We start from the raw sequence: 27,619 nt of genomic DNA, 5'->3' as shown, positions 1-27,619 counted from the left end.
AAGCAGGCCTGGGGTGATCGTGCTGCTGCTCCAATTCTGCAGGCACACCACCTTTAATCAACTGGATAATGTCTCCTAGAAACAAATGCACTTGTACATCCAGTTTTATTGACACAAGCATGGTGTGATGTCAGTAATAATGTCAGCTGTTTTTAATACTACTTTGTGGTATTAAGGTTTCGTTAGTTTTGAAGTAATTGAAGAAAAAAACATGGAGCAAATGACAATTTGTTATACTATCAAAGGCAATCTTTAGAATTTACTTTAGAAATGAAAGCACTTTAATGCACAGAGCCAGTTCTGCTACCTTTGAATTATTGATAATTGAACATAGTCTATAGACTGTCAAAGGGGGTAAAATTTGAGTTACTGAGTCTTTTTTTTTTCCAAATACATTTTTTTTCGTATTAAAAAAAAAAAAAAAAAGGCACTGCTGTCTAGGAGCAGAGGTTAATTCCCAAGCGGCGCTGCCCGCCCTGGCTGCACATCCAGGAGTTAAACGCGGTGCCAGTTGCTGGGCCCCGGCCGCCATTTTGCAGCGGCCGCCACCCCGCTCCCCTCAGGGCCCGGCCGTGCTGGGGAGGCCGGGCAGCATCACGGCCGCGCGCGCGTCACGCAGAGGGGAGGGGGGAGCGAACCGCAGCCGGCTCCGCCCGCCCGCGCGCGGCCGCGCGTTGCCAGGCGACTGGACGCCGTGCGCGAGGCGGGCGCTGCCGCTGCACTGCGACAAGGCGGGGCAGGGCGGGGCGCGCCGCAGGGCGCGCGCCGCGCCCCGCCCCTTCGCGCCCCACCCGGCCGTCCTATTGGCTCTCGGCGCCGGGAGGGGGCGGGGCTTCCCCTCTCAGGCGGCGCTGATTGGCGGCTGGCCGTCCCCTCACGGCGGTCCCCCTGTCGGAGGGGGGCGGTGGCGGTGACAGGGACGGGGACGGGGACGGCGACAGCGACAGGGAGCGTGGCCGGGGCGGCTCCCGCGTTGGTCCCGCCCCGCCCCGAGGAGCCGCTGAGGGCCGTCCCGCCGCGCCTGGAGCCGCCAGGTAAGTGGGGCCGGGCCCTCGCGGCCGCGGGCTGTGTGAGGGGTCCGTGCCCCCGCCGAAGTTGGGTGTCTTCAGGGAGACCCTCCCGTGACAGGTATGGGTACGCAGCGAAAAGGCTGGCGGCCGGTATGTCCGAAGCCACCGAGAGGCGTGCCGTGCTACTGCCAGAATGGAAGTAAAGGCATCCCTAGGGTTGTAATCAGCCCTGCTCCTTCGCTTGCCTTCGCAGTAATGTGTGTATATATAACCGTGTTTTGTTCTGCCTGAAATAAGCGGTTGGGAGGCAATTACTTCTGAGAGTTTCATTACATGTTAGAGCACTTCTTGTCCGTGCATGGGCAGGTGGTTTCATAAACCACAGTTGCTGATGTGTATGTAAAATCTTTACTAGCACAATGCTTAAAACCTACTGTATTGTCTCCTTTAAAGTATAAGCTCTATTGCAGGATAACTACTCTTCTTTCTTTGGTTATCTGATATAATCATATTGTGGTCAAAGCAGTAACTTATGGAATATGTGACATTACAAGTAATTTTTCTCTCATTAGGTGTATTTTATGTCTTGAGACCAGAGGATCCCAGTGCTCCATCATTTTCTCATCTCATTTAAGCGTACTTTTAAACCAGCTGCATGGTTTTTAAACCTGCAGCATGTGTATAAGGCAGCATAAGAACTGGGCTGCATATCTTATATCCACCCAGGTTTTCCATTGGTGCTGAGCTCTTCTTACTTGGTAATTCCTTTCCATAACAGCAGATATTGTACATATGCAGTGGCTTAATTACAACTGATACTGATATCTGTCTGTGCACTGACTAGACAAGTTTCCACCACCAAATTACCACGTTGCCACCACTTGGTACTTCAGTCAGGATGAGGGCTAAGGGCTTGACGAATGTAGGGACTGATCTATATTTACCTCAAAATGGCATCTATTTTTGCTGGAAAGTTTGGGCTAATCTTGTCTGGGAAGGACCTTTGTCCTTTAAAACTGGCTGTTTGGCACACTTTGTTAAAGATTTCATTTAGATAGGATTGCTGAAGTGCTATGACTTTTATCAGATTGGCTTGTCTTCCTAAAATGAAGCTATTTAACCTGGTGCCCTCTTCTGTGTTTTGTTTGTTGTGTTTAAATCTCACAAGTATCTGAAACCTAAGCGTTATTTTAGCATGTTCTCTTATTTTTTTTCCTGATGGTTTCATATAGCTGTTCTTTTGAGAGGATGAAAGCTTACAGTTATCTTCTATTCTGAATTCTCTTTCTACTAATAAACTAAAAAAATGCTGGAATGGTTTCTTCAATCAGAAGCAAAATCAGTGCTATTTTGTATGTTTTAATTGTCTCTTAGCTGCATGGAAAGCAAGTGATGCAAAAGAAATACCTACCTGTAGTAGTCTTTTGGTAACAAGCAATCAGTTAAATCTGCTATGATCTGGGTGTATTTTCCCTGAAATTCCTTATAGTCCTTGCTTTCTACAACAAAAGTCAAAATTCTGCATGTGACCTTTAGGTCCTCTTATTTATGTGATCTGGGTAAGGTACTTCAGAAAAGGTCTAAAGTGCTTTATGAGTCCTTATTAAGCTCTCTGGCTGGGTGCTAGTTGAATATGGAAGCCCTGATTAATGCCAGCAGTTTTCTCCCAGTGTATGCTAAGACAGTGCTTTGAACTTTTACTCTGTTGCCTGGTACTATGCATAACATGCATTTAAATAAATAAATAAAGGTATTTGTTTTTCCTCCAAATTAGGAGGATTGCATTTGTAAAGCATTCACTATTGACTTTACACGCTTTGTACTGGTGTTTGATCCAGTGCTCAACCTGAGACTGGAGGAATGAGGTTGCTTGGTCCTGATAATCCCAGCTGGGTGTCCTGAATGTTTCAGGACAACTCAAAACTGAGGTGCTCAGGATGAGAGCTGAAAGACAGCCCCTTGTTGTGTTTTGAGGTTTTATTGATTTCCCTGAGTTCCCTGTATAATTCCCTCTATAATGGGAGTCTGGTTTATAAAACAAACGGGCAGAACAAGAAGAGATGGAAGTAGAAAGTTTGGAGAACAGAAAAATGTATTTAAGTGCAAATAAACTTAAATTTAGGAGCCCCCCTGTAGCTTTGGCTGTTTATTCCAAAATTGCAGGAGGCCCTGCTTTGCACTGGAGGGCTCGGTGGTGTGAATCTCCCCTGGAAGCAGACACGAGATGGTTCCCTTTCAAAGCTGCAGAAGGGGGAGGTAGTTGTGGTAGTGTATCCCCCAAACAATTAAATACCAACACCTCTTAAAGCCTTCAGTTTACTCCTCTGTGGTAATTTGTGAAAAAAATTGGTAATAATCATGGTAATATGTTGGACTGTGATGGCTAGTGGTGGAGGGCTGGGCATGTCTTCTGTTTAGTCAAGTTGGCTGTAGAGATGGAAATGTCTAGCCAAAGTGGTCAGCTGACACTTGGGATAAAAAACAAACTGTTTGCTATAGTGCTTTTAAATCCCTTCGTTCTAAAAAGTGTCACTTCTAGAAACATGTCCCTCTTGGAGCTACAGTTCACAGCCTCTCCTCACCCCGCTCTCCCCTTTCTTTCTTAATACTCTACAGTTTTATGTGCAATTTTTCTGTTCCTCTGTGATGAAGCAATTCAAAGGTAATTCCTGCTGCAATTGAGTTGGGTTTGATATGTCTTGCACGTTTGTTACTTCCCCCCAAAGAACTTGAGCGTGGAGATACGAAACACAAACCTGAGAGCATTAGGACGTGCCTGTAGTGCTGTGGCAAACATTTCCCATAGTAACTTGGGGAGTGTTGCAGGTGATTTAGATTAAGCTTTGGCAAACGATGCAGGCAGACTTGCTAATAACTTTTTCTCTTCTAGGCTTAAGCAGCCAAAGATGAGTCGTGGATTTTCAGAAAACAATAACTTTCCATATGACAACAATCAAATGGTTTTGGATATGATCCTGTGCTCCCTAATCGGTGTTCCCCAGCCTATCAACTGGGACAGTGTGGCAAGGCTCGTTCCAGGATATACATCCAAAGAGGTGAATTTACTAGTACAAGTATCCATCTACTCTAAGTAGTACTTTATTGAAGAAGAAAACTTTGGGGAGGGAGGGAAATTGAAGTAAAGGAATTTTTTTTAAAAACAGTAATGTATAATTACAAGAACTGAAAATGTTGAATGTGCAGTAGATTGAAAAAATATTTCTGTTTTTACAAAACTTGAACATTGAAATTAAGATATACAGTCTGTATTTTATTTCATTAAAACTGATACAGAATAAGAATAAAAATCAATGGGAAGTAAAAACTGAAAACAAATTTAGAAAAAAATAAAAATCTATGATGTTTCAAAATATATAGCTAAGATTATTTTAATGGAAAGGATGTCAGTACCTACTACCCTCCTGTAGCTTCTCGTGGCCTTACTAGCACACCTGATAATTTTCTGTGAATGATATTATAACTCTAAGGAAATAAGAGTTACAGATCTTACTGAGAAGGAGAGCAATTGCCTTTCTTGCTTGGTCCTACATGATGTGGACTGTTCTTTCTTTGGTTGGAATAGGATTTGGAAGAACCTAGTACCCCTCTATACTTAATCTCTTTAGGCTGCTGAATTTCCTTGTGAAATTGTTTTCTTTATTTAAAATATAAAACTGATTTTTTTTTGAGTTATGAGGGAAAGTGAGCTAAAAGAGTAAAATGTCTTTTGCCCTTGTGATTCAGTGAAGCTGAAAAAAAAACAAGCCAATGGTCTTTACTTTCTTGCAAACTTAATCAAATGTGTCAGCTGACATTTGTAGCATTGCTCATGGGCATCACTGTAACCTTGTGTTTAGAATATCAAAGAATGATTGGGAGTAGAAGCTTGTGTGGAAGGTTACTGCCTTTCAAGTGTTTGGCAAAGCACTAGGGGGCAGGAGGGTGTCTCCCATTTAGCTTTCAATTTGCAGGCGGTCCTATGCACTTTAAGCAAACAAAATAATTATAAAAATATCGGTGAGATCTCTCCCTGTGTTAACTAAGATAATGTGATTGATTAGTACGTATCTGGCCAGAAGAGTTGTTTCACAGGAGAGTTGCCTGTGGAATTAAGTGGACTTACAGGTATGTGTGAGTTACCCGTGCACAGGATTCTGCAGAACCAAACCCATCACTGTCCTTGTGAGGTACGTAATTACGAAATGGGAAGGAATTGCTTCCTAGTTCATCAAAACAAGGAATGGAGAGTTGATAAAAGTGCAGAGGAAATCACCAGTTCCATGTGTCCAATCAGAGTGGAAATCATAAAGGGAAAGGGTAATAATTATGAAGCAATTATAGCCACTTGTAATAATTGACAGTGTTTGTGGTAGAAGGACTAGCTACAAAAAGAGACTTTAAACTCTCCTTTAACTTCCCTTTTGAAGATCAGGTTTAAAATCACAGGCCTGAAGGAAGTAAAGGTTGAAATAGGTTCCATCTTACCTTATTCTGTTACTGTTTAATTATGGCAAATTTTATATTATTGTGTGCTTATGTGCTTTTCTGATACCACTAAGTAGGAAGCGTTATAAGTCTAATATCAGCATGATCAAACGTTCATGCAAACAGTCAAATATGAAATGCAGTATCTGCCTCAAATTATAGTTATTAAAAATGTACTGAAAGCTACTGCTTCATTGTCCTATCATTTAATCTTGTGACAGTGTGCAAAAAGATTTGATGAACTAAAAAGCAGTGGAAGTTCACCCGTTGACAACCAGTATAATCCCCTGATGGCTGCTGGTGGGAATCCTGTGGAAACTTTAGCCACGTACATCAAATCCTCCTTGCTCGATACCCAGACAGAGTTTCAGGAGCCTGCTGTTGGGCAGGATTCCATTACAATAACTGGTATGTTTTTAGTCCTTCTGAAATATATTGCCTTTTGTTATAATCCGAATGTGCATGCTTTTCTGCCTTGAGTGGTGAGTCCACCCAGGAACAGAACTTCTTTCTCTTTGAAAGAGAAGAGTTAAGCGTACGTGTAATACATACATGAAGTCTCTTACAGTTTATGTTGAGGCAGTGTTAATTTGTTTGGGTATTTTTAATAATTTGTCCTTTCAAAGGGCATGATATGCAGGAGTGCATAAATCTGTATGCTAGATCCTGCTGTTCAGGATTTTTGGTAAGGAAAGGAATTACTCTTCTGTTTTGTATCCCGTGTTGGCATTGTTAAACCTACAACTGCTTGCAAACACAATAAGCTGAGTTATTCAAATAACATGAAAGCTGTGTGCAGAAAAGTTGTGGAAAACTGAGAAGATGATCCCTCAAGGTCAGACTTTCCTCTCCCAGCAAACTTGTCAACTGCTTGGTGGCAAGAAAACTACCCAGGATCTGGGAGCATATTCTAGTCACTTTTTGATGCTGGATAGTCTTGCATTGACATACAATGTGCCTTAGTCAATTATGTGTCCCAGTAATGCTTTGACAGAACAGGACCAACCCTAATAGTTGTGCAGTGATTGAAATAAAATTAAATATCTCCTTAAGTACCTCTAGTGTGCTGGGTTTCAATTAACTGTGTGATAGTTATTCTCTGGATTTCGTTATGCTCTGAGATGTTTTCAGCACCTTGTAGGGCTTGGCAAATGTGTTGCATGATAAACTTGCTTCACTGCAGTAATGAGTAAAAAATTTCTGTGGTGCAAATTTAGAAGATAGTGAAGTGTTTAAAACGTTCTTTGTTATGGCATCTTTCACTGTTGCAGCTTTCTGGTCACTGTTCTTTTTGCAGAAGAAAAACAGCTCTTTGACCTTTGCTGGAGAATGAATAAAATGTTTTTAGTATATCTCATAATGACATGAAAACTGTATATGGAGTAGGTAGACCAAAAATACTTTCATCAGCTTTCAATTTTGTACTTGTTAAATGCAGTACATGGAATAAATACTTCTTGCACCCACGGGTGGCTACTTAGAAGATTAGTAGCTTCCCAGTAGGCAGTTAACAAGCTAGCTCTGCTCATAGAGCTCTTTAGACAATTACTGCATATCTTCTTTTTAACACTTTAATACATGTAATAAGTATTAATACAGTTAAGTACCCCAATGTTTCCTAATATAAGATCCTAGCATGAGATGATTTCTGTTTTCTAACATGTTTTCTTTGTGACTTTGGATAAATAATTTTCTCTGTTTTTAGGTAACTAACTAATATGGAATTAGGGTAATTAATCTTTCTCACAGGCTTGTGAGAAAACTCACCTTCTCACCAACTCACCTTAACATTTGTGAGGTACTAGTATATTTCAGAGTTAAGGATTTGAGAAAAGTCTCTTTGTAAATTTGTTTTTTCATCAATTACTTCCTAGTGTATTTACTCACATCTGCACCTTTTTAAGATCAAAAATTTGGGGCCTGTTTGGATTTGTTTGTAGACACGAAAAAGTAATCAAATTCATTTTGAGTTGGGTTATGCTTTTATTCGAGTTGTAAAAGCTTATTTATTATTAGCTAATTTTAAAGCAAACTGCTGCTAAGTCCTAAATGCGTATTATGGCAGTAAACAAGCATGTAAGACAGAGTTTTACTCAAGATATCTGTTACTAGCTTTCAGAATTTGAAACATCTTCTATTGAAAGAAGAAAAAAAGATAGGAAATGTGTGGTAAAGCTCTGTTAGTTTAGCTCTGTTGCATATTCTTGTCAGAGTTATTTCCTTCAGTAAATAACTTCCCTGTGACCAAAATACACTTCTTAATATTTGCAGACAGAACTCTTCTATGTCATTTTTTCCACAGGCCTTTCCTTTAAAACATTCACCTTACCTTGCATTCAAAATTTAGGACTCCTGTCTTGGCTGTATTTCTGCTAGCATGGGTCAACTGCCTGCAGTGGAATGGCTGCAGTGTGACTGTGGCTGACTCAGGCCTTTCCAAGGTTCTCCGAGGGTCTGTCCAGTAAATCTTCCCATTTTATTAACTGCCTTTCTTCAATTATGGCCTTACTGAGGCTTGGCCAAGCAAGACCTTAGGCTGTATCTTTGGAGGAAGTTTTGTTTCTTCTGCCTTTGGTGTGATAACTGCTTTCCTGAAAAGCGTAACTGCTGTGTTCTGAACTATACAGAGCTTCCAGATCATTTCTGCTGTCAGTCTGCTATTGTAACGTATCCGCAAGATGAGAAGGTGTATTTTAGTCATTTTTGGAAGAGTACAGCCTCTTCCACTGCACAAGAGGGAGAACATGCTTCTGGAGCCCGTTCCCTAGAAATCTGAGAGTGGGGATCCATTCATCACAGTAGGAACAGTTACTCAACATCTGAATGCTGGTGTTGTCTTAAACCTTGATCCAGAACCCAGTGGGTTTGACGTCTAGACCTTCTGGCCTTCACCAGGTTTTGTGTGCACGTTCCACTGCTTTTAGTGTGTTTGTGACAAAAACCTATTTGAATTAAAACTCAGCTGTCCTTTATACCTGAAATAAGCTGCATGATGTACTTCTAGGATAAGAAGGATTTGGTCTGCATTTTATGAGCATAGCTTTGGGCAGTTGGCTGCTTAAAGCCACACACTTACAAAACTTAGCAAAAACACATCTATAAAGATTTCTGTGAGTTAGTTTGGAAGCAGCTTATTTTCAGAGCTAAAAAAAGTGTTGTTAAGAGGTGGAGTTAATCTGAAGTAATTATATCCTGGCAGCAAAGCTGCATGAAAACAGAAGTTTTGATGTGGCAGAGTCTTAAGACTCACATCCCACAAAGCAGACAAGGAGAGTTGAAGGCTGGATTGTATTCCCAGAAACAAATGCTGAAGACTTTGCACGAATCTCATTGCTCTGTATTCAGACAGGATTGATTTGGGTTTCCAGCCAAGTGTCTGGGCAACCCAGCAATGCTGCTGATCTACATTTCTGTTTTATGGCATTCAGGGCAGGAACTTGGCTTATCTATCAGCCTTTATGGTAGCACAAATCTATTGCTGGTTACGTAACATCACTCTGTTACAACAGCCGTACTTTGAGATAATGAAAAGGAAAAGGTCAGGCATTTTTGATCTAATGCAGCCTTTTTTTCCTTACACTTAAGGAAGGCCCAGCACAACCTCTGCAAGGAATTGTTCGTCAGAATCTGAGAAAGGTCCTGTGCATAACAGTGGACAAAACACTGACGAAAGCCAAGGGTAAGAAGATCTCTGTGTATTTGTTACCTAGGGGATTACAGAGCTGACAGAAAGATGTCTAAAGTTCTCTCACAATTCTTCTGTCACAAAGAACACAGCTAGGAACATCCTAATAAATGCTATAAGAAATTTTGAAACATTTTCTTGCAACAGAAATGTTAGATGTTGGTTTGAGAACTTCAAATGTGCAGTAGGGATAGTGTATGTAGGAATCTGCCCATAGTGTTCCTCTGAATGACTCATTGCTGCTGTGGTGAGAATGGGAACCAGAGCCTGATTTTAAAAAGGAGTAAGTCAAGACTGATGCTTAATAACATTTAATATATATAAAAAAAAATCTGTGAACATAGGTTTGTCCTGTTCATGTGAAAGAGGGAAAAGAAAACTGTAAATGAAAAGCGCAAATGAGTGATTTTACTACCAACTCAAATAGCCTGGCATATCACATGTTTTCTGTACTAGGCAAGTACGCCTAGAATAATGTGTTTGATTCAAGCATAAGGTTAGACATTTTTCTGTGGAGAAAGTGTTTACTGATTCTAGCTTTTACTTTAAGAGATAGTCAAAGCAGTTTTAATTTCCACTGATGAAAATTGCTGTTGTATGTTTTTATTGTCCTTTTGTGCTTCAGTAAGTTAGGCATATGTATCTGCCTATTTTTTCAAGAAAATCAAAAAGGGAGAACAAATAAGTTCTTTATGTAATTCAGGTAGTATCCCATAACAAACTGGAGACAAAATCAGAGGCTTGAGCTCAATATTTTTTCTCCAGTCCTTTAAATGGTAAATGGCAATGATTTTGTCAGAGGATGTGCATTTGTGTTTTTCACCTGGTGTCTGACAGTACTTTGCATTAATAGTTAATAACTGCAATTTGTTTTGCTTCTGTTAATAAAAATCTGTTAGTGACATCAGTTTTGCAATGTGTGATCAAGATTTGGAGATGAGGTCTTGGAGTTTTATCATTCTAATTGGTCCTTATCTGTACTTATGGTCCTAATTTGTTTTGTGGCTTGCTTTCCTTTGAGGCCAAACATGGTGATACATGTGTGTGATGAAGCAAAAAACCTCAAAGAAGATTTTGTTTGTCCTCGAGACCTTTTGATATCAGAAATGAAATACTTTGCTGAATATCTGTCAGTGGATGCACAGCGCTGGGAAGAGGTGGACATTTCTGTGCACTGTGATGTTCACATCTTTGACTGGTTGATAAGATATGTCAAAAGGAACACCAAAGATTGCGAAGCTAATGAAATGCCCACTCTAGGTAAAACACAGTGTGTAGAGCGTTTGTTGCAAGTTTGTTATGGTCTGTACTAATGGAAGGTTAAAGTTTTTGCTACAGTTCAGCTCCAGTCTCTTGTTTCTGTTGTACTAAAACTTTTCATTTGTTAGAAAAGTGTTACAACAGAAGATTCACTGATCATTATAGCAGATGTCTCTGATTCCTTAACACTGACATTTTTGAGGATAGCTTAAACGGTGAAAAAGGTCTGACACAGTTTGGGATCTGGTGGTTTTAATTAAGGTTCTTCAGACACCTTCTGAACAAGAAACATCTTCTGAACAAGAACAGAATGGTAGTTATAGAACAGTGACAATTGTTGTATTAGGTTTTGGTTTGTTTCCCTTCTGCTCCCTGTCTGTACAGGTGCAATACTTTCTAAAATTTCAATGCAATCTGATACAACAGTAGAAGAACTTTTCCTTTATAAGTTTGAGGCAAGTTTTTAATCTATGATTTATCTAATCTATTTAATCTATGATTTTTAAATATAAACAAAGCTAGAATAGTGTTAAAACTTGAAATGCAGAGGTTATTTTGAGCAAAACTTCATCTGGGTATGGTGGCTAGCGATGGACATTTATCTTGCTGTGTAATCGTTTAGCCCCTGTATTCCTGTGAAGGCACCTGTTCCAGTCTTTTTAAATTCAAGATTGTTGTGCTCTGGCCACCTAGGTGATAAACCAAGACTTTGTTTCTCATAAGGTGGGAAAGGCTTTGCACATTAGAAGGTGGAATAATGAATTGATTGTTTTAAAAAATAATATTTAAAACAGATATGAAATGTGTGGCAGGAGGGATGCAATGTGAAATTACCAGAAGAATTAATGGAAAAAACACTTTTTTTGCCTTCTAGAACCAGCAAATGTCATATCAATTCTTATTTCTTCTGAGTTTTTGAAGATGGATTCATTAGTAAGTATTAAGAAAGGATTCTGTGCCATAAGAGTACGGCTAGTCTCTGTGTCTAACAACTTGTTTGTTGTACTTTTGCTGTTATGGAAACAGACGATGAGAGATGCAATGAGGGCCTTTTAAAGATTTTGCCACCTTTCTTATTCAAAGCAGTAATCTACAATTTGCAGAATCTCAATAGGGATGCAGAAAACTTGCAGAGGAAGTTATTTCTAAATGTCATAGTGAAATCCTGGATTTGTCTTCTGGTGACTGATCCAAGTAATGTCAGTATCTGTCTTTGACAGGTTTTATTAAAAAGATTGCTAAATCAGTGAATACCTCTTGTTTTATGTCCTTACACAAAAAACTTAGCTTAGGATCCATAGCTTAGGATCTGGTTCTCCTTCAGCTCTGCCTATTGACTTGTTTGTTAAAATGTTTGTCAACTTCTGTCATTAGGGCGACCTGCAATTAAATACATAGTAAATTTAGCTGTTTAATACTGAGATCCAGGCGATGCCTATGTATAATGGTTCTCTTTTGCAAGCCATTGTGAGGTACTGCTTACTGAAAGCAAAACATTTGTGGAGTTGTTTTCCAGATTTCTGTAGAAACCTTTTGGAGGAGAGCACAAACGGACTCAGTCATGTTAATTCATAGTCTCTTTTAGACAAATCTGAGACTTGCTTTTTTTTTTTTAGGTAGAACTGAAATAGTTTTCTAAAACACTAGATGCTTTCTAAAAAATGAAACAAAACAAAACAAAAAAAACAACCAAACAAAAACCTACAACAGTTTGAAATAATTAGCACATCTTTTGAGATAGCTTTGTTTAGAATTCTTTAAAATTACTTTTAACGTTTCTGTTTTTCCTAGGTAGAAAAATGTATTAATTATTGCCACAAAAATATGAATGCTATTGTAGCCACGCCATGTAATATGAATTGTATCAATGTTAACCTTGTCACAAATATTGCTGATCTCTTCACGCACAATGAAGTGGAAGAGCTGAAGGACAAGAGAGATAAATTCAAAAGGTAACTTTTTGCCCTGTAATACATTACTGAAGTGCTATAGGGCTTTTGGATCATTTTTTGGATCATTATATGACACACTGTGAAGTTTGGAATCATGTATATACAATTTATATTCTCATATAATGTATCTTCATCATAGAACATGATGAAGTGACTTCAGAATTTTTTATTAAAACTACGAGCAAAAGGAGAGTTTTTTATATGAGGCAAGCTGACGACAAAGGTCCCACTAGGAGTGTGACATGGACAAATTATTCATGAATTCTCACATGAAAGCTAGGATTAGGGTGAGGAACCATTTATGGCATGACACGCTTCTAATTCTTATAGTTTGTTTTCAGCAATCTGTGAACTCTGTTGTTTGGACGTAAAATTTAGGGTGGCTGGAATCCTGAAGAGTTGTGATGGAATACTATTTTAGAAAGCATACAGAAGGACTCTGGCTTAGTCAGTGTCAAGAGAAGGGTCAGTTATTGGAGTTACTGGAAGGCAGACTGACAGACAAGCAAGATTAAAGTTAAAACTTCTTTTAATCAATAGGGGTGAAGGCATTACAGCTTCAAAAGCTGAAGTTAAGTGTAGATTCACAGTAAAGGTCTTCTAGGCAGGGTAGAAGCTGGCAGCTTAAATTGTTGAACAATATAATGTAGGGGGAAAAATTTAAGGGATCTCTTTCTTTACATCATTATAAAAATAAGAGATGACTAGGCCAAGAACCAATTATCTAAACAGATTATTTTAAAGGAAAATCACGTTAAAAGCTGGATTCTGAAAGAAACACAGTGACTTTGCAAATCATTAGAATATAATTCTTAGTCTCACTGTACATAAAACTTTTTTTTCTAATGGGTAAGCTGTGTTGCTGTTGTTAATAGTAAACTGTTCTGCAAGAAGATTGAGAGACTGTTCGATCCAGAGTACATAAATCCAGATTCTCGGGGAAGTGCAGCAACATTATACAGGTGTGGTCTTTTTTTTTTGTTACTACTACAATTGCAAGGGCAGTCCCTATAATTGGAAGTCCTGCTCTTAATCCAATATTTTGTCTTCTATTTTTATTTTTAAATCTAGATGCTGTTTATGTAAAAAGCTGCTAACTAAAGAAACTGAAAGAAGAATTCCATGTGTCCCAGGAAAAATCAACATAGATCAACATGGGAATATTGTCTTTGTACATATAAGGTAGCGAATATATATGTTAAATATATATTTTTCTTCAGCTAAATGATGTAATGTGATTTTACAAAATGCTACATGTTTAGGAATTATCAGATACTTTCATTGCAAAATGAAATGAAGGATACATATAGAACAGTGTGAATCGTTTCAACTTTTTACAGTACTGGGAGGGGAGGGGAAGAGTTGAGGGAGAGTATGATGATCTGAAATTCATTCATCAGTGCAGCTGCTGCAACTCCATCTGTGATTACTGGGAGGGCTATTTTTGAGTTGTACTGCTTTACACAGAAAATACTCAGTTAATTGTTTCAGCAAATTGTTTTTAAGATATATGGAGCCGATCGACAAATTGAATTAAAGGCTGCTTTACTACAGGGCTTATTATGGAATGGTAGCTCCATCTCTGCAAGCAAAGAAATGTTGAAGATTATATTCTAGACTGACTTTATACTGTCAGATCAAATAATCAGCCTGCTTAAAAACTATTATAAATAAACATTGCCAGTTGTTTTTCTGTTCTAAAGTATTTGTCCAAGGAACTTCCAGGACCTGTTCTGCATGTGTGCCTTGTTCATTTGGCACAAATGTTTAATTGAATTCTGTCTCTTTGAGCCATGTTTGTAAACAGTTGGATTCTCTTCTTAATGAATGTCAGTGCATGATGCGCTGCAGTTTTCCCTTCCTCCTCACATACTCCCTTTAAGGAAGATAGTGGGAAGTTAATAACGGGAGGCCTTTCTCAACATATCTATTCAATTCAGAACAACCAAAACATGGTTCAGTGTCAGCTCCCAAGAAAATGTATTCATCTAGTGTTACCTCCCACAAGTAATTCCAAGGTGTTGATTAAGTTCTACTTAACAATCTAAATAGAACCGAATCCGTGACCCTATCCTGACATACTAGGATCACTGGTGATTAGCTACTTAAAATTCATTAACTGTATTATTTAAGCTGACTATGTAGCTGATATGCAGTTCGTAGTGCAGAAAAATTCAGATTTTAAAGTTATTCAGAGAATTATTTAAGTTCTAATTATTGTGGTGCTTGCAACTGCTTTTCTACGCAGAATACATCTATTATTCCTTAGATGAGGTGATGTTGGCCACTGATAAATTCAGGCTTATGATCTAATACAAACCTCTCTTTAATGATTTAAAATTAGTTTTATATGTATTGGTCTTCTAGTGGTACCTAGAGCTAACTTCCAGTTGGAACCACTGCTTTCTTAGTCTAGGTCAGATGTATATATAATAAAAAATTGTGGCAAAACAGTATCTGCTCCTTCTGAGGATAACATGCACTGGTGCTGGTTGTGTATTCTCTTTTGAATTATGAAGAGGTGTTTGTCATTTTATCACTTGGAAGGAACAAAGTCTGTAATGTGCACTATTTTTAAGACCAGAAGTCTCAGATAAATGTGTTCATAAAAAAAAAAAACACGACGAAACACTCTCCTGTTGTCAAGCTTTAATTACTAACTGACTAATCGCTGTTGCATTGCAGGTGCCTAGAAGTGTATATATTATGTTGGCTTTTAAATCAAATAAAGTAGAATGACAGGACTTTGCTTCTGTTGCACAACATTATTACTCTAAATAAGAAAACTGCAGTTTCATTGAACTTGTTTGCATGTGCATATTTCAACTCCTTCTACTCCGTGTATTGATTTTCTTTTGTTTCATGGTTCTCCTGATTTCCAAAAGGCTCAATATTTATCTTAGCTTATAAATTTGCAGTATGTGGAGCTTGAGATGAAGCAAGCTGTAATTCTTTGTTGATAGTATGCTTAGGATGTTGTGAAAGAACGCACACCTTTCTGTCATGGTCAGAATTTAACGATTCATTAAATTCATCATCCTACATTGTATCCTTCCTGTCCTAAACTGTTCTATAGGATTTCCTCCAGTGGAAGATGTGGTGTTCTGCTCCTTCTCCAACTCACCTTTCTGGTGGCTTGATCAAAACAGTTTTATTGACTCTGTGTACAACCTGACATTCTGCTTTTTCAGAGATAAAACCTGGGAAGTCCACGAGTACTTAACTGGCCTTCATGAAGAATTAAAATCTTGGCGTGATGTTTATTGGCGTCTCTGGGGGACTGTCAATTGGTTGACCTGCTCAAGATGTAATCAAGTTAGTCTATTTTCATTTTCACTTATTTGGTAGCTGGTTTGTTGTGGGTGAGTTTTGGGGGTGAGGCAGAGATCAAAACAGTTCAGAAAATATATTCCTTCCTTCCCTTTGGCCGGTTGGTTTTGTCGCCAACTGGCTTTCAGTGATTTTTTTTTTTTGAGTGGAAGACATGATTATTTGCGTTATGGAAGTAACAGATGCTGTGGTTCTTGACTTTTAAGTACTATTTTTTTCCATCGCTTTCCCTTTTCCTTTTGTTCTGGCCACTAAAAGCAAAACAAGACTAAATTAAAATGTTTATTCTCTGGATGCTCAGGTTTTAGTGAGTGAAATAGTCTTTCTATGGGTTATTGAGTGTTTGCATTTTGGGGCATGCCAATAAAGTTTGATATGCATTCTTTATAGTGCAAAATTAACTTCCATAAGTAATCTCATCTCTCATTATGTCTCTTCTTATTCTGATGTAGTGTTTCCTGTGTACCGAATTCTCCCATTGCCAGTACCATCCGCAGCCAGTTCTTTATCCAGGTGTAGCAAGTGCTCTGGGCTCAACTGGGACAGGAGTATATCCCTGTTGTAACCAAAAAGTGCTTCGATTTGATCCTACTACCCTCCCAAAGGTACTTAAATACTAGCTCACTTTTAAAACAGCATAACAAAGGGGGAGGAATGTGGCAATATGTTACAAAAATAGATCTTTTCCAAAATAAGGCTTGTAAATTGTTGTGGTATCCTGCAAACTTGCTGCAGGGTAGGATGAGGACTGACCCCTGAAATCAGTCTTCGTCCTGTTTTAATGTCTTGTTCTGAGAACCATCCAAGGATAGCAGCATTCCCTGGCTGGCAGGGTGGAGCATGGGTCTGGAGGAGAGGGCACTGCAGTAATCCCAGAAAGGCTTTTTTTTTTTTTTTCTTTCCATTGCTGTAACAGCATGTGTAGTGCAAGCAAGGGATATCCATCTGTTACCTTTTGTCTTTATACATTTGACTATGTTTAATGCTAACGTTGAAAATGAAACAGTTCTCTAAATATTGTTTTTCCTACATAGTTGTCCTGGTTTCAGGTAGGACAGAGTTAATTTTCCTCCTAGTAGCTGGCAGGGTGCTATGTTTTGGATTAGGATGAGAAGAGCGCTGATAACATGCCGATGTTTTAATTGTTGTAGAGCAATGCTTACACCAAGCCAAGGACTTTTCAGCTTCTCGCTCTGTCCTGCTAGCGAGCAGGCTGGGGGTGCAGCAGGAGCTGGGAGGGGACAGACCCAGGACAGCTGACCCAAACTGGCCAAAGGGGTATTCCATACCATCTGACGTCATGCTGAACAATATATAGGGGTGGCTAGCCGGGGTGGGGGGGCCGGCTGCTCGGGGATAGGCTGGGCATCGGTCAACGGGTGGTGAGCAATTGCATTGTGCATCACTTTGTACACATTATTACTATTATTATTATCATTATTATTATTATTATTGTTATTGTTATTATTTTCCCTGTCTTAATAAACTGTCCTTATCTCAACTCACAGGCTTCACTTTCCCGTTTCTCTCCCCCATCCCGGAGAGGGAGGGGGGAGGGTGAGCGAACGGCTGTGTGGTGTTTGGCTGCCAGCCGGGCTAAACCACAACAATAGTGAACTCTTCTTTACTTCTCAGAGTCTTTGCTTCTAGAAGTCTGTTAACTTTAGCAAGAGCAGAATCAATGTCACCTCTAGAATTAAAAGGTCATCTGTATGGTTTACATCCTGAGAAAACTTCTGAGTTTACAGACAAAATGTTTTTAGAAAGCTAATTTTTGGTATTGTATTTACCGAAACCAGTTCTTCCCATTAACTCATTTCTCTGATGTGTATGTATCACAGGGCTGTCAAGTGAGGGATCACATGGTTGGCTCACCCTCAGGAAATGAAGATGAGGATGGTTTATCTCAGACTACTAAAATACTGAATGATTTGATCCATCATAGAGACGTTATTGTTGTTCCTTTCACTAAGGATGAGAATAGGTAAGAACATTGTATTGTTACTGATATCTTAGCCTTGAACGCTTCATGTGTTCATGTTGCATTTCATCTCTCTGTTTTTACATGGGTGACAGGGCACTTTCTATAGGTAACTTAATTGGAAAGGGAAGAACAAATACTGTTGCCTTTTACATTTCAAGTAGACATGTAGTCATTCAATCTCCATAACCATTCATTCCTATCTTTATTTATATTTTAATGGATTGTTAGCAAAATATTATGTGGGTGATTTGGGAGTGTTTTTCTTTTGATGAGTACAGAGAGACTGATTCTAAGTTGTGAAATAGAAAAATAATATATTTTTGTTTTACGTGTTTCTGTAAGTGACTCTGGCATTGGGCTCTGTGATGAAAAAGGCATTGAATGTGACGTACTCGTAGAGCCAAATACACTGTGGGGCCCCAAAACTGGAGAAGTCAATGCTGTGAGTGACTGCTAATGTTTTTTCCCGATCTTACCAATGATGAAGAGCCTTACAAGGATACTTTGAAGAATTCATTAAATAACCTTAATAAATAAATAAAATACATTGATAGAGGAAAAGGTGCACCACTGGACATTGCAGGATAGCATAGGCTAGTGAAGGTATAAAATGCCTAGTTGATAAAAAAGTGAAATATTTACCAACTCTGCCAGAAGTATTTCTGTAAAGCAGAAGTAATTCTCTGGGTGTCTGAGCTTTGCAGCCCATTTATAGACCAATGGTATTTAACGAACCAGTCGTATTCTGCAATACATTTGGTGGCAAAGTTTATTTATTGCCACCTTCATTTGTCTACTGATGCATATCTGGGTATATATGTCCATGTGGCTTTTATAAATCCATATCAATGAAGTACAGTAATCTGTTGTTTTTTGTTTGTTTATTTCCAAGGCATGTACTTTCCAGTACATAGTACTTTCCATTCGTTTATGTTTCTATGTCAGATCAAAAGAGATACTTTCAAAGCCAAATTTATGTAGACTGTTTATAGTACTACCTCTCTTTTAAAGAGACATTTCACGCAAAGATAAGTTTTTGAAGATCTGCACCCGTTATGGAACTTCTGGTAACTCAACGATCCTGATGGTAGCGTGATGTTGCTGATAGCATGAGAAGTTCAAAAAGTGTCAGTAGCTCTCCAGCAACAAATGCAGAAAACTTTAAAATCTTAACTCCATAACAATCTGGTGCATAATAGCCCCCTAGCCCTGGACTGTTTTTTCGTATTACAAACACGTATAAATATTTTTAAGCTAAGGTTAGGCAAATTAAAACATGACTCTGAATTCACCGTGTTTAATCGATTAGTGGTTTACAACTTGTTTGTCCAATTAGTCATTCCACCAAAATGTAAAGCTAAAAATGAAAGTAGATCTTCCAGGAGCTACCAATTTAGATTGCTTGTTACTTTTAGCATACTGTTTTTGGGATTCCACTCACTTTTTTTTTCCTTCTAATCATTATTAATTCTTTAACTTATGTCTCTTCTTTTTGTGAGTACAGTTTCTTTCTCTGAAGAACTGGACTTTACAACTGGTTAGTAAAATGTTTTGTTCACATTTTCAGGCATTTGCACTTCTGCCATGGCAGAAAACTAGCTTTGATTTTTTTTAAATCTTATTTTCTTACTAATTTAGACAAAAGTTTTATTTTCTTTTGTATTAATGTGGAGGTTACATTATAGATTTTTACAAGAAAGTATAAAGTATGTGTGAAGTGCTACGTTAGCGTGAACAAAAATTAAAATTTCCTTTTTAAAATTTTGATAAATGACAACAATAGATCAGCAGCCTAGTAGGTGATTAGGCTGACAGAAATGTAAATCTTCAAAAACAAAGTTTTTAGTGCCTGTCTCTCTGGCTTGTCTGAGATGTATGTATCCAAACGATGTATTTGTAGTGTGCTGCAACATGCATGCTCTGTTACTTAATTACTGAGTATCTCAGGATATAGCAAGCCTCAGTAAAACCCTAAGAAATCTTGTATTTTACTATATTTTATGACTACATGGCTATCTCAGATATTTGCTACCAAAACTTTAATTTTCTTATTAATTAGAAAAATAATATATCCAACAATATTTTGGATGCTAAATGCAGAATCATGCAATAATACAGGCTGGGAAGAGATTTCTAGTGGTCATCTTAGATATTTCATCTCACTCTCAAACCAGGGCCAACTTTAAAGTTAGACTTAACTTCAAAGCTTTATCAATTTGCCCATACCCAGTCAAATCTTGATTGTCTCTGAAGATGGAGAGACTACAGCCTCTCTGGGCAACCTCTTATAATGTTTGACCACCTGGGAGAAATATAAATAAAAACATTTGTCAAAACATTCTAAGCAAAGATTTGAAATTACTTTCTCAACATTTGAGAACAATTTAACTTTGCACATAGTTATATCACTAAGATATGGAGTTAGATTTGAAGATAACTCCTCTGGGACAGATTTGATATATCGTTAATTAGGAATCAAGCCTCGCCTATAATCTGTGGCACTTTTAGAAACAGCAGTCATTGTTATCTGAAGAAGAGGAGTACACCACTGGCTCAGAGATCACTGAGGATGAAGTGGGGGATGAAGAAGAAGTATGCAGGAAACCAGGTATAACAATAGCATGTATATTCAACCTCTCTGGAATTTTAGAAATAAAGACTCAGGACAGCAGAATTCTTCTGTATGGGAGCTCTAAACATTAGGAATTTTTAAAGTGAAAATATTACTTCAATTTTATTTCTAGTTTTTTCTTTGTTTAGGTACAAATTACCCCATTGCTAATTGTCATCAAAAAATATTGGCAAACAAGGGAAGTTGCAATTACTCACATCCTAGATGTCCTCGAAGTTGATCAAGGGCATATTTTGCAGGAAGGACTATCAAAAGATTGTTTTGAAATTTTGCCTAGATAAATGTTGGAAAAAATGCAGTGGCTACATAGCTATATTTCCTACATGCCTTTGTTTTTTAATACTGTTCTGATTATATGACATTATGAAAGGACTAGTGGGCGTGGCTAGAATTTTGTCTGCATTAAAGATAAGCTCTGTATAAGCTAAAATGATTTTCATGTTGTTGTTGTTTTAATTACGATAAGGGGTTTAGGAATGTGGAAAGCCAAAAAACCAGCTTTTCCTTTCCACATTAATAATGAGCCACTTGAGCTGAGGCACTTCATTTTTATTTTTGTCTTAACCTGAAAGAATTGCAGTGTACCAGTTCATTTAACTTATTAAAAAAAAAAAAATTAAAATTGCATGAAGTTTTGTAGTTTGACTTCTAAGTTGTTTGGTCTGATATCACTCAGTTTGTTGATTAATTTAATATGGTCAGAGATGTAGTTTGTATGTGTACTTACTTCTTAATTTAAAAGAGAAAACTTGTGCAGTTATGTGTCATCACCATTTATTTTAAATATGTGCTCAAATAATGCACGCTTCTAATGGAAAAGCATTTGAGTAATCTGTGTATTACGATGTCAGTAACACTGACAAAGAAAGAGAAAATTACCTGTTTGTTTACTTTCCCTGTAAAGGAATAGGGGAGAACAGTCCTTTTGTAGCTGTATAGTTGTGAAATTCCAAATATCTGTGATTGTGTCAGTCAGTAGGTTTTTTTTTTTTTTCAATTAGCAGGGAGAAAGGAGAAATTAAAGAAATTCTACAAGCACCCAAAGAAAGTGCTTTCTTCACCTAGTATTCAGAAAAAGGAGAAGGCATCTGAGAAGGTAAAATCAGAGCTGTGAGGTCAGCCTCTCTGAGTTGAATAATGAGGATTTTACTTAAGTCTTGGACATGATTATTAAAATATACTTAATGTATTTTTATTTTTTTGATAGTCAAGTTCCCGAGATGCATCTCCTTTCATGTAAGTAATTTTCAAAGTCCTTGAGAACTTATTGTAGTACATTCCTTTCTGTAAACTGTTACTGATAACATTGTGTGCATCTTTCTTTTCTAATCAGTGTGAGTATGCAGCAGAACAAATGGGATGCCTCCAGGTCACTAAGATTCAATCAAGATGCTCAAAGAGAAGATGGTCCGTTCTTGCATGAGTCTAGCTTTTGTAATCTTAATGTTATGCAAAGAAAATTATTCTTTCATATAAGAAATAGCTAATTTTCTCAAAATATGACAATTTAGAGAGCTTTAGGTTGAATTTAATCTCAGATATGAGTGGTTTTTTTTTTTTTTTCATAGTTCTTCCTCATTTGGAAGAGAACAGACTTCAACTAGGCTAGCTGTTAGTAATCACCTCAATCCAAACTACTCAGCAATCTCAGATTCTTCCAAACTGTACAAAAATATTCATACAGCTAGGAACTCCTGTAAATGTTACTTCATGATTTGATTGGTGTTTATTAGCAATCTCATATATTCTACAGGAGAAAAAAAAATCTCTGTGGCAGGAAAATTGAAATAAAATCCACCATGTAAAACTAAATTGTAATCTTGCACAAAGGCTGAAAAATAAATGGGCAGCTTTGGGACTTCTGACTATGAAAATATTGGAAAAGAGTTCCAAGTTTGCAGGATAAAAAGAGAAAAATCTATTCCAAGTGTATGTTAGGGTGCTTTATGTTCTGTAGTTTCTCAGATATAATCTCCGTAGGTTACGTGCTGTCATCTGATGACTCGGCAAGAATGCAAATATTTTTTCTTGCATCCCTGTACCATTTGTTGTCTGGGCAGATAAGTAGAGATAAACGTTCACTTGCATCTCCTTCCCAGTTTTTCTGACTAAAAATACTTAGGAAGTTATTTGTTTATTCTCCTTTTTTAATATCTCCTGAGATTTTTGTGCATTATTGCTGTTTTGAAAATCTCTGCCTCAAAACCCCTTCCGTAGTTTTTTATCTCAGTGTAATTCCTCAGGCTGATTCTGGTATCTACCAAGAACACTGCTGAAGCTAGATTATTCATCAAGATCGAGAATTTTGGTTGCTCAAGGTTTTTGTATGAGCTGAGAAGAAAACAAATGTTATTTTTGCAAAGAGGATGTCACTGAAGTGTGTGTAGTTCTTCTCTTTGTATTCAGCAGCAAGAAAAACCTGTTCTAAATATTTTTTTTCTGACAGATCAGAGAAGAATGTCTGAGATTACAGGACACTTAATAAAAATGAGACTGGGAGACCTTGATCGAATCAAATCAAAAGACAGCAAAGAAGTAAGTCTTTTCCTGTATTTACAGAATTAAAGTGGTCCTTAGTAACAAAAACGTGACAAAATTGAAAATACCATCTTCTCAATTACTAACATGGAGCACTGAATTTGATTGATTTTTCGTTTTCTTGTAAGCATGGGTGGAGGTTTTTTTGTTGTTTTTTTGGTTGGTTGTTTTTTTGTTTTGGCAAAGCAGTTAAATAATCATTTTTAACACTCACTGCCTTTAAAAACTGGATATGGAAAATATGATGGGTTTAAAAGGTTTTGGTACTGGGTCGTGGCAAAGAAATAAGTTAGGCCATAGGTTCTCCTAAATATTAATGATTTTTATGAAAAGTCAGTGATTAAACTGAGATAATGTCACAACGTTTGTTTTTTTTTTTCTGGGTTCCAGTATGCAGGAGGTATTTATTCTAGACTTGAAGCTCAGATAAAGGCCTCAGTGCATGTCAGTACCCGACAAATCAATGCTGAGAAGAATGCCAGGTAAGATATTAAAATAAAATGAAAAAGCAGAACAGGGATCTCTGGGGAGGCTGTGGCGGGTGGAAATTGTTTAAATTAATCATGCTTCATTTCATACACTTTTTTGCATCAACATCCCTTCTGGCAGGTTAACCATATATGATGTGAAAGCTTCCTTTGTCAAAGTAAACTACAGCTAAGAGAGTGAAACTCTTGTGCCCATGCTGGAAGAACTGCTTTTATGTTGGAAGACTTACTGTTCTTTCTATATACATTTTGGTGAAATTATAGATAAGTGTAAAATTGTTAGTCAAGATTCTTTAGCCCATCCTCTGGCCTCCTTCCAAAAAAACACAAAACAATAATTAAAAAAAAAAAAGTTCATTACTGCATATTGGTCATCTACACCTCAAAAGGATAAAAGAAAAATTAACTGAGGTGCTGGCAAACTGTTTGGTTTTAGAGCCTAGAACTGGTCATAATTTGGTCAGCAGGTGAGTCTCTGAAGCTAAACCTTATAATGAAGTTGCTGACAGACTTTTAAAGATGTGCTGGATGTTTCAAATATCTTATCAGAGGAATTTCTTGCAGGTCTTATTTCTGTCCAAAGAATGCAGGTGCCTGTAGAATTAGTGATGTAAAAGAAGTTATTTGACATTCCACTTCTTTGAATAGTGTTACAGTTTGACGTTACAGTTCTTTGTTTGAACGCATAGTTTGTAGCTGCAGGTATACTGGCAGAAAGGCAACTTTCTCAATAGAGATGTCCATGAGATGTTTTTCCTCCTTATCTCGGAACACACTAACATGAAAGCAACTCCAAATAAATACTGAACCAGAGAGCTACTTCATAATAAGTAAACAGAAATTTGAGCTGTAATAACCCACATATGTTTCTTATGTGCTCTTAATCCAGGTCAAAATCCCGTTTTGGTCAAGGCCGTCCAACATAAGGACTCATGGAAAAACTATAGCTGGAATGCTTCACTGCTTCCTGAAGCTATATGGCACTTTGATATACGGAGAATGCATATCTCCAAAAGCTTTGGCTTGATAAGCAGTGACTTATTTATTACTTTTCACTTTGTAAATTATTTTGTGTGATAAATGAATGCAAATCCAATAAGGTCTGTACTTATTTCAATTGTAAATATACTATTTCTTATATTTAAATTTAATTGCTTTTTAGGCTATTGTGTTGAGTTGCATAGAAAATATTTTATAAACTTACAAAGTTAACTTATTCAACTAACTTTATTTATGGGGAAGACAAATATTTCTTTTGGTATGATAGAAGTAGTAAAAAGGAAAAAGCAAGACTACTGAATTCTGAGTCCAGTCAGCAGTGTTAACACTGCTAAAATATATATATATGTATATTTATGTTGTATTTGATAGTATGTTTTAGGTTGGTCTTCTGGGGATTTGCATTTAAAGTCAGTGACAATACAGTAGCTGTGACTTAGATTAGTTTAAGCAGTTTAATGCAGTTCTGAGGCTTCCTTCTGTATAGCCACACAACTCCCATTCATGTGAAGGTGGGTAACAGGTGGAGACTAGACCTCTGAAGATTATTGAAATACTGTGATGATGCAGTATCTCATCTTGCATGCGGAACACTTGCTTTACTTGTATGTGAAATTCATACTTATTTCCATATCATATCTGATTCCTCTTACACAATACAACGTTTTGTTCCCTTCTGATGTCCAGACCTTAGGAGGCAAAGCAGTTCCATCTCTTTGCCATACCACTAAATTACCTAGCAGATAAGTTATTAATTATCCATCTTCAATTGAGAGGAATCATTAGGATGATTTGTGCATATAGATATTTTGGGTCTAGTTTCTTTCTGAAACCTGCCTCAATAACACTGTTTAGAAGTCAGATGCACTTTCAAGTTCCGTATTTGGAGCAATAGAATACAAGTTTGTGTATATGTCAAATCCAGGGCTACCAAAATGAAATAACTTGCCTAGAAAATAATTCACATATTAGCAAAGAAAATGGCAATAATGGCAATAATAATGGCTGAATTCAAGTAAAGACATTCTGACTTTTTTGAAACAGGTACAAAGAGCGCTCAGGGAAAGTTTATTCTGGACCACAGCTGTAAAAAAAAAAAAAAATAAAAAAATAAATGTTTGGCATAATTGTAAGTCTGCAAGATCCTGGGGGGAAGGACAGGGTGGGACAAGGAGAGGGAGATCATCATTGAAATGCCCTCTTTTCTCTGTTCAGGCTTTTTTGTTTGTCTTGTTTCTTGAGAATTTTCAATAGGCATTAGAAGACTAGGATAGCAATACTTGAAAATATTGCTTTCAATGTGGAAGATTTTTAATAAGTTAAAAATGAATGTTTATTATGTATTTTGTCCAATGCAAATTCAGAGCCCAATGAAACTAACGGGCAAAACTGTGCATTTCAGTGGCTTTGACCTGTATTTAAGTAAGTAAGGCTTTATTAATGCCTCAGGTCTGTTTGCAAGTAGTACTGCAGCTTTAGGCAATTATAGTAAACATTGGAAGAGTGATTGTTGTGTGCTGAAAGAGAAAGTATTTAAAATCCACTGAGTAAAAAAAAAATTAACAGAATAAGAGTTTTGCTATGATACTGTAGCTTCTGATAGAGGATTATTGCAAATAGTAAACTTTGCCATGAAAGTTGCAGGCTGCATGTGTGTGTGTTGTTTTCTTAGAACTACTGACTAGAAAAGGAGGGAAAATCCTTCTGGTTTTGTTTTGTGGGGAAAAAGCCAGTTTTATGTGCCAGTATTGTTATATTCAAAAATATTTTTGAGCATATAACAATAACATACAAGATGTGCAGTCTTTTTTCCCCCTTGCCTACCACCTTGAATTTTTATCTTGTATTAATTTTGAAATTTGTCTTGGTTTAATGGAAATAAAAGTTACTGATTTAAGAAGTGTGTGAGTTTTTTATGGATAGTTACAAGAAATAAAGTACATGAATTTTTTTATGACGTCAATCATGCTTGTGTATTTGTGATTAAATTGCAGCTTCATGATACAGGCTTTTTATCTGTCAAGATCAGGATGTGGTTGAAGGCTGAACTGTCCCAAATCTACAAGAACTTGAAAGTATTTTTATCTGCATTGAGTTTTGAAGCTGGATTAAAAGTTCCTGAGTGAGCTGCCCCGCAAATGACCCAAGTATGCAAAATGCTAAACTAAGCTATGCTAAATACATATTTGACTTTGCTTCCCACTGCCACAGTGCTAATCATACCTTTTAAACAGTCTGACAAATCTGTGAATAGGTTTAGTTTTCATTACTCTGCTTTTAGAACTTGCTGTATGGATGTCCTCTATATATATATATGGCTGCAATACGGGAACACTATGGCTCGAAATCTTGGAGAAAGGGCCAGAACATTAAATTTAGCCACAGTAATGGCTCCAAGAGAAAAAGAGTACATGTTAAGAGAAATATGGACATATAGTTGCCCTGGTAAGTAAATGTAAAAGTGAATAGACATGAGCATATTTGACATAACTGAAAAGATGCTTATTTTTGCAAGAAGGGAATTGATTTTTTTTAAACATTGTTTCATGTTCTTGTTGAGTGTACAGACATACTACATTACATTGCAGAATTGCTCCTTTATATGCGATACTTGCTTGAACAATTAGGTAAAGTTCCTTGCTCCTTTTGGCAGCTCCCATTCCATACTTGGCAAATGTGAAGCCTTAAGGTATTCTTGGTGTCCGAGATAGCAGCATACATAGACAAATACTGAAGTCATTCCTCCTGTAGCTAATTCTTGGTGAAATCTAATCTTTATGAACTGTACCACTGTGCTCTGAGTTGCAACCAGAGAGTTTCTCTATTTCTTTATAATTAGGCATAATTAGGAAGTAAGGGAGACTGCACTTTATTCATCTTACAGCAGGAAAACATATACTGTTGAATTCTCACTTGGCTTTCCCTAGGTGAGTTTAAAACAAACACAAACCAGCCAAAGGCTTGTCCAGACTTTAGGCCAAGTTGCAGCGCAGAATGGCCGTGTCCTTAAGGTTACTATCTCTTCCTGTCCCTGAGCATCATGATGGTGGAGGTTGATGAAACCATCAGCCAGTTTGAAAGCAAAATCAACAGACACAAGTTGCACAGGACTGCACTATCTCCTCTTGTCTGGGAGTATGGGGCTTTGGCCCCAAAGCAAGGGCTTTGGAGACTAATTTGGTAGGTGGTGCCTGGTGTTGAAAGTTGGCAACCTCCTCAGTTTGAGGAGGACTGCACACGCCTGCACAGCCCTCGG

General features: G+C 37.6%; 2 protein-coding genes across 9 annotated transcripts in view; both read left to right on the top strand.

Annotated features, from left to right (window-relative positions):
• Positions 1-838: 838 nt before the first annotated feature.
• On the top strand, positions 839-26,259 carry SANBR (SANT and BTB domain regulator of CSR). 8 transcript variants are annotated; one of them, XM_035552974.2, is made up of 21 exons: positions 839-1,034; positions 3,901-4,066; positions 5,717-5,903; positions 9,081-9,174; positions 10,202-10,440; positions 11,315-11,373; positions 12,232-12,392; positions 13,268-13,354; positions 13,464-13,574; positions 15,584-15,707; positions 16,175-16,327; positions 17,564-17,706; positions 18,049-18,148; positions 19,211-19,243; positions 20,215-20,314; positions 21,340-21,434; positions 21,546-21,574; positions 21,672-21,745; positions 22,785-22,873; positions 23,267-23,358; positions 24,254-26,259. In XM_035552974.2, the coding sequence occupies exons 2-21, from the start codon at positions 3,917-3,919 to the stop codon at positions 24,288-24,290; spliced, it is 2,157 nt and encodes a 718-aa protein (XP_035408867.1). In that variant the 5' UTR covers positions 839-1,034; positions 3,901-3,916; the 3' UTR covers positions 24,291-26,259. The 8 variants fall into 8 exon arrangements, with proteins under 8 accessions (XP_035408867.1, XP_035408869.1, XP_035408868.1 ...); XM_035552975.2 differs by having other exon boundaries at positions 982-1,034; positions 21,343-21,434; positions 24,254-26,251; XM_035552973.2 differs by having other exon boundaries at positions 982-1,034; positions 13,247-13,354; positions 24,254-26,251.
• Positions 26,260-26,699: 440 nt separating this feature from the next.
• LOC118251090 (protocadherin Fat 4-like) overlaps positions 26,700-27,619 on the top strand; it is a 46,869-nt gene continuing 45,949 nt past the window's right edge. Inside the window, exon 1 of the mRNA XM_035552858.1 lies at positions 26,700-26,808. Within this exon, the coding sequence (XP_035408751.1) occupies positions 26,700-26,808 (109 nt within the window). The remainder of the gene's footprint in view (positions 26,809-27,619) is intronic.

Source organism: Cygnus atratus, chromosome 3, assembly GCF_013377495.2.
Source record: "Cygnus atratus isolate AKBS03 ecotype Queensland, Australia chromosome 3, CAtr_DNAZoo_HiC_assembly, whole genome shotgun sequence".
NCBI classification, from domain to species: Eukaryota; Metazoa; Chordata; class Aves; order Anseriformes; family Anatidae; genus Cygnus; species Cygnus atratus.
The sequence above is the reverse complement of the archived record's forward strand: the minus strand, read 5'-3'. Positions and strand labels throughout refer to the sequence as shown.

Excerpts from the sequence above, each read along its gene's own strand:
- SANBR (XM_035552973.2), top strand. The coding sequence starts at position 3,917 with ATGAGTCGTGGATTTTCAGAAAACAATAACTTTCCATATGACAACAAT. Across the intron at positions 9,175-10,201 it reads AACACTGACGAAAGCCAAGG|GCCAAACATGGTGATACATG; the intron begins GTAAGAAGATCT and ends CTTTCCTTTGAG. Across the intron at positions 22,874-23,266 it reads AATCAAAAGACAGCAAAGAA|TATGCAGGAGGTATTTATTC; the intron begins GTAAGTCTTTTC and ends TCTGGGTTCCAG.